The sequence below is a fragment of the Nelumbo nucifera genome, chromosome 5 (genome assembly GCF_055504915.1).
Source record: "Nelumbo nucifera cultivar China Antique chromosome 5, China Antique-T2T, whole genome shotgun sequence".
NCBI classification, from domain to species: Eukaryota; Viridiplantae; Streptophyta; class Magnoliopsida; order Proteales; family Nelumbonaceae; genus Nelumbo; species Nelumbo nucifera.
Window position 1 is genome coordinate 68,862,765 of NC_142653.1, and position 7,244 is coordinate 68,870,008.

Genomic DNA, 7,244 nt, shown 5'->3' on the forward strand with positions numbered 1-7,244 from the left:
ATTCTTAGCCACCTTATCCAATTTTTCGGAGGTCAAGACCAGCATTAGATTACAATACCCGTCGGCATAGTTTGGGCCCTTAAGTTTATTGTCATCAAAAAGCTTTGCAAATTGTCCGTTTGCCATTTTCGGATAAAAGAGCAAACATCAGTCTACAACTTAATTTGATTCATGTTATCTACATAGATATGGCTTTTAATCTATGTTCCATTCCCATTTATTCATCTCTGAGATTTCCCTCCTATCTCAGTGATGGAGACTGCAAATTGTCTCTGGAAATGTGGGAAATCACATAGGGTGCATGGAGCCAACTGTTTCAGCTGCATAACCCCGCCACCTTTCTGTGAAGGATCATATCCACTCATTGTATGAGCTTTCCCTTTGGCCTCTGTTAGACAAGGTTCATTGCCATTTTAGGTTAAACCTTTTTATCCAGTGAGTGCTCACCCATCATATTCGTGAATGCCAAGGTACCGTGAGAGTCCCATTTTCTGGTGAGGTCCTCACACATCGGTCTATGACACCCCTATCATCTTATGAAACACTCCGACAGATCCAACAGCAAATGGATAGCCCAATTTTATGGTGCGTTTCCTCATTACTGAAGGACCCATCTACATGCTAATGATGGAAGGTCTTTAGAGAGTTCATCATATGAATCTCCCTATCACATGCACTCATATTTCAAGAGGGAACAAAAGTTACACCCTAGTTTAATTTAGGTCAAACCAAAGTGGCTCCCATTGACTTTCATAAAGCTAGATTTATGGTGGGCCCTGAATGGCTAAGGTTCCGCACGTATCCTTTTCCAGGGGTGTGGGGCCCACCACTGAGGAGATCATCCAATGATCTTTAGGGACACCATGGCAATGATGTGCATTTAACCATGGTGTGTGCAAGAGCCATTATCGTATCTGCATCAGCCAAGCACTTATGGCCCATGTACGTAGCACATCACACATCCATACATCACATCAAGGATAAAATTGATCCAATCAATTAATATCTGTAAAGCCCATTATTAAAGCCCATTTTAATCCATAATATTACCAATTAATATTATCTAGGTATATGGGCTGAATAGTAGTTAGCAGTTCGGCCCATATAGCTTTTCTGCAATTAGTGGGCTTTTGCAGTTTTAACACCTTAAAATTGGGCCTTACAGGTGTGGGCTGAATTAAGTCTCTTAATTAACCATCAATCTCTTGACCCAAAAAGTGGGAAATTAGGGCTAACAATCAGCCTCCATCGAACCATAGAGTCGGTCCAACCAGTTTGGTCCAATCTGGTTCGAATGGGTCTAGGGTTTGATTTTTAATTAAAGATTTAATTCAAGAAAGGATTTGAAATTAAAATTACTAATTAAAGAAAAACAAGAATCAGTCATAGGGCTGTTCGCACATCTCCATCCTACAAAACAAATGTTAGATCTCAGTTTGCAGTTTCACAAACTACAAATCGTAGATAGCAATTTTCATATCTACAAAATCTCCCTCTTTGCGCCGCCAACTTCGATCATGAATAAAATAAAATAGAAAACCCTAGTTTTTCTATTAATATTACATCAGATCGAATACCTATACATTCAGTCTAAAAAAATAATAATAATTACAGACCAGAATGAATAGTAACTGTGAAATCGCAGATTTTCTGCGCCAATCATGATTTCGATCTCCATTTGTACGAACAACCCATAAATCAAGAAAATCATAAAGAATAATTCTAAATATAATCCAAATTTATAAAAATTAATTTCAGATCATTTGCCCTTTAATTGGGAACCGATTTCCCAGAAAAAAAACCATAATCTGCGCAAATCGAGTAGAACGCCTTCTGCCCATTTGCGCAGGTTCAGATCTAGTCAATTTCGGTTCAAGATTTGAACCTGACTCTGATACCACTAAAGGGATGAGAGATCCAACATATGGATGGCCGAACCCTGCAGGAAGGTAGGGCAAATTTTCAAAAATTTTCTCTCTCTCATCTGGGAATCACATTCCTTGTTTTAGAAAACTACTTTTCAATGATCAATCTTGAACCAAGAACCGAACCAGATTTGAACAAATTCAGTAGGAGAGGGATATACCTAATACAAAAATGCAATATCTCCCAACGAAGGTGTTCACACCAAAAGAAAAATGCCAACAAACTGAATTCTTCAGCAAGAATTCAATGGAGGCAGTGAGCATGACTTCTGATCAACCTTTCTCCAAAGACTGATATCAAGACTCTTCTTGATCGCTCCTACAAAGGCAGTGAGCGCAGTCACACTAGTGTTGTCTTCTCTCTGTGTAAACTGAGATCAGATCTCTAGATGCTGGGATGGGCTGAATGGTTCACACTCTCCTCCTTTTATAGCCTTAAAGAGAGCTCATAATCTCATTAGGAGTTTCTTAATCCAAATCTGTATTTGGATAAGGGGTTCTCTTTAAGAGATAAGGATAAGTCCTTATTTTATCTGCAGATTAGATCAGCTCTCTCCAAATCTTATCAGGAGGTTTCCATATTCAAATCCTTATTTGAATCTAGACACTCTGAGTGGATAGGGATAAGACCCTATCCTATCTGCTGATTTAATCCTAGATCCGCCCCCTTATTTAACTAATCAAACTAGGCCAGTTCGAAATGGGCTTTAGGCCCAATAAGTCTAAGTGCTCAGAATGCTTCCAAACTACTGCCCAGTTGGGCTTCTTTGTATGGCGTGCGACCTAAACATTGATCTACACATCAGCCACATGGGTTCAGCCTAGCCTTTGTTACAAGGCCTGGCTGAATTCACTGAAAAGACACTAAACCCCCTGAAGCCCATCACATGGACTCCTAATGGGCCCAACACTTACACTAAGTGGTCCCTGGGCCAAGCCACCTTATAAAAACCCAGGGATTGTGGGCGGATGCAAGATTAGCCCATCAGGCATTACCCTCAATGGTCTTACACTTAACCTCTCGGCCCATAATGATCAAACACTGCCCGACAAGAGAGGACCTCTCCCTCGGCTGCAAGAAACAGTGTTGCACTCTCTACTCACATGGATCCCGGGAATTAAAACCTTTATGCAAATGTTTAGAAACCGTAATATATATATATATATATATATGTATATCCGTATATAAATATATTTTGCAAAACAAATTTCAATGATTGAAATCGGCTGCCGGTAGCTTTGGTTTCCATCAGAGAGAGTGCATCCCCGATCATTACCTATGTCCGACAAAGGGGCTGATCCTGTCACTATGATCACCCACTCAGATGAATTCTCAAACTGTCCCAACATACCTAGGTTTTGACCCCCTTTAAGGATCTCAATGATTGGCACATAAAAGACAACCCAATCCGACACCTAGTGTAGTATCATAATCGAGTCTAGGGGTCAGGTGTAACATTCCAATTTTTCCCACTTATCACCAAGGTCCAGGGCAACACTGGAATTCTGGTCTGGTTCAAGGTTTCAAGTTAAACCTACACTGCATGTACCTCGGGTCACACCCTGGTGGCTGAGACAGACCACCCCAACCAACTTGGCGGCACATCAGTGTCAGCCTTATCAGGATAGATCTCCCCAGATCAACCCACTGGCTGTGAACATTCTAAACTAACACGAGTCTCATTATGTGTCTTGTTTAAGGGTATTACACAGAAACACACCTCAATAACATGAATCAAATATGCACTTTATTCATTTACAATAAATGTCATAAGTACATCAATCTGATTGGAGCTAAAGGCATACACTATCTAACACAAAGATCATCAAAGACATCACTACTTTTCAGCAATTTGAGAATGAATCATTGTACGAAGCTTGGGAAAGATTTAAGGATTTGCAGAGAAGCTGCCCTCACCATGGCTTACCTAAGGGACTTTTGATTCAGACTTTCTACAATGGAGCCACTCGCACTACTAGAGATATTATTGATGTTGCTGTAGAAGGTTCCTTGATGAGGAAAACTATAGATGTTGCTTTTGATCTTTTAGAGGAAATGACAGCTAATAATTGTTTGTGGCCAGCCAAGCGGCTAAATCCACCTAGACAAGGAGGCAAATTAGAAGCGAACTCCATAGCATCCTTGCAGGCTCAAATTTCAACTTTAATCAAGCAATTGGGCACCATGAACGTGCAAGCCAACACCATCAACAATTCTATGCAACCAATCTATGAGTAATGTAATGGTATAGGTCATGTTAGTTTTGACCGTTGTGTTGGAAATTTTAATTTTGCAGGTGGAAATTTTATGGAGCAATGCAATTTTGTGGGGAATCAATTCCAAGGAAGGCAGGTCAACAACCCTTACTCCAACGATGGAGAAATTACCCCAATTTTTCATGGAGTAGCAATAACAACAATGCTGGCAGTTCTAGTTTCCAAAACAACAACATGCCTAGACAACAAGGACCACCAGGATTCCAGCCACATCCTCAGCAGGATAGATCAACTTCTTTTGAAGCCAAGCTAGATAAATTTATGGACATGATGAGTAGCAAGATGAACAGCCAGGATGAGGCCCAGAGAAGGATGGAAGCTAAATTTGATCAAATTGCAAAGAACCATTCGTCTTCAATTCACAACTTGGAGGTGCAGATAGGCCAAGAATTGGAGGTGCAGATAAGCCAACTAGCCAATGCTGTTTTGGCTAGGAACCAAGGTAATTTACCAAGCAACACTAAGACTAATCCAAGGGAGCGGCTCAAAGCAATTTCACTAAGGAGTAGGAAAGTGCTGGAGCCAAAGCAAGATGTGCAAAGTAAGAGGGCAGGTACAGATGTTGAGAGTCCTTCATCAACCAATGCTGAAATCTATGATGAAGAAACCAGTGATAAGTCAGAGGAGAACCAAGGTGACAAGGGGAATCACTCTAATGCCCAACCTTCACCCCATGTCACACGAATCCCTTTTCCTCAAAGACTGAAGAAGTAGCAGAATGAACAAAAATTTTCCAAATTTTTGGATATTTTTAAGAAGCTACAAATCAATATTCCTTTTGCTGAGGCTCTTGCCCAAATGCCTCAATATGCTAAATTTTTGAAGGAGATCATCACTAGTAAGAGGAGATGGGAGGATGACCAAACTGTATCATTGACTGAAAAGTGCACTTCAATCATTACCAGCAAGATGCCTGCCAAATTGAAAGACCCAGGGAGTTTTACAATTCCATGTGTTGTTGGTAGCATCGAGTTTCCTAATTGTTTGTATGATTTAGGTGCTAGCATTAATTTGATGCCTTTGTCTATTTTTAGGAAACTTGGTCTTGGAGAAGTGAAACCTACCTTGATGACTTTGCAGCTGGCAGATCATTCCATCAAGAAACCTCATGGCGTGGTTGAGGATGTACATGTGAAAGTGGACAAGTTCATATTTCCTATGGACTTTGTTGTGCTAGATTTTGAGGAGGATCGTGATTGCACCTTGATCCTTGGCTGACCGTTTCTAAATACAGGGAAGGCTTTGGTTGACATGTATGAAGGGAAACTGATCCTTCGAATTGGTGATGACAAAGTGGAGTTTAACATGTCCAAGGCTATGAAGCATCCTATGGAGGAAGAACTTTGTATGAGAATTGATGTGATCGATTCATGTGTGAAAGAAGTATGCCAAGTTAGTGAGGTAGAACAAGACTTTGAAGATGATGCAACGGATGGCAATACTTGTGACACTGAACCTTTTGCTAAACCTGAATTACTAGTAAGAAGTGTTAACCCCACTCCTCCTTCTATTGAGCAGCCACCTAAGCTTGACTTGAAACTTTTACCATCACATTTGAGGTATGCATTCTTATATTTCGATTTAGGGCACGAAAGGAGGCGTTAGGTGAAAAACAAGGCAAATCGGGTAATTTTGCACAGTTTCGGTGCCACGTGGTAATTTGGGCATAACTCTCCCATCCGGACTCCGAATGAGATGATTCAAGGATGCATTGGAAAGAAAAGGAAAATCTATATAACTTTCATGTTTTGCGTTTTGATAGATTTGGACTGCATCGATGTCAAAATCATGCCCGAAGACCAATTCGCAGAGAAGCCCCAGTTCGCTGGAGAAGACCAGCCCAATTCAGCATGCAGTAGTAGGGCCCACTCACCACTCCTAATAGAATTCAGCTAAGAGTCTTAATCAGATCTGATTTTTATTGTAATCTTAAAGAAAGAAAAGAATTAGAGTCCAACTTAGTTAAGATTTTCTATTTAGAGATAAGGATAAGGTTAGATCTAAATTAAGCCTTATCCCATTAGGAGATAAGACTTTCTATTTTTGAGAAGGAACTCCTAAGAGGAGTTGGAAACAGCCCCTCCCCCTAAGGCTATAAAAAGGGGGGCGGACTAGCAAGGAGGCACCACTCAACCTTGGGGACAAGAACTCAGCAAGCAAGGGAGAAAGAAAGCAAATTTGGAGCAGCCGAACCTCTTTTCTCTTCTCTTCTCTATTCTCTGATTTTTCTTGAGTTTTCACCATGACCATGTGTGGCTAAACTCTAATACTTGGTCAAAGGAAATAGAAGCTTTAGAATCCACCAAACTGTGAGATCTAATTTGATTTTTATTGTTTGATTTATGCTTTGAATATCGAATGTTCTTCTATGTTCTTGTTCATGATTGTTTCGTCTGATTACTAGGAGGCCTACTAGTTTATTATTCGTTACGATCTACTGCTAGATTAGATATCAAATCTGTAATTGTTTGATCCCTCTAATCTGCGAAGCAACTAGGGTTTAATGATTTGCTACATCAGAAATCATTAGATCTTAGGAAGAACACTCGACTAAATTAAATGCAACCACTTGTGCTTATGTTGTTTAGATTCATCGGTCTCTAATGCTTAAGGCTATTGCTGGATTAAATCTTTAACACTTGTATAAGGGTTGTTCAGTAGTAAGAGTTAAGAGGATCACTTGTTTTCTGATTAACTATGGCAGGGAGATACAGGAAACCAATTCCTATGATGAATATTCAAAGTCTGAATTGATTTATTTTTGCATCAATGAGCAGTAGTGAACTTCCGATGGTGGATGTTATCCTAGACCAAGACTCGTTCTTTTGATTAGTCTCAGCACTCTGAATCGCCTTGTTTCCCATTTAAATATTGTTCTTTTTTAATTCTGATTTTCTTTTCTTTAATTCTGGTTTTCATCGCATACAACCCCCTTGATAGCTATAATTATAACCCTAGCAATTGCACTAGTTATCAAGTAGTATAAAAATATCGTTCCCATGAGGATTTAACAAAATAAGTATTAGAACTACAGCCTTCCCT

At 39.9% G+C, this 7,244-nt stretch overlaps 1 protein-coding gene and 1 non-coding gene across 2 annotated transcripts; one reads left to right on the top strand and one right to left on the bottom strand.

The window, feature by feature from the left end:
• Positions 1-3,744: 3,744 nt before the first annotated feature.
• On the bottom strand, positions 3,745-3,851 carry LOC148791745 (small nucleolar RNA R71). Its single transcript, XR_016076841.1, has one exon. It is a non-coding gene; the product is annotated as a small nucleolar RNA R71 (small nucleolar RNA).
• A 1,149-nt stretch (positions 3,852-5,000) lies between these two features.
• On the top strand, positions 5,001-6,982 carry LOC104590540 (uncharacterized). Its single transcript, XM_088888310.1, has 3 exons — positions 5,001-5,394; positions 5,437-5,761; positions 6,907-6,982. Exons 1-3 carry the CDS (start codon positions 5,001-5,003, stop codon positions 6,980-6,982), a joined length of 795 nt encoding a protein of 264 aa, XP_088744436.1.
• Positions 6,983-7,244: the final 262 nt, after the last annotated feature.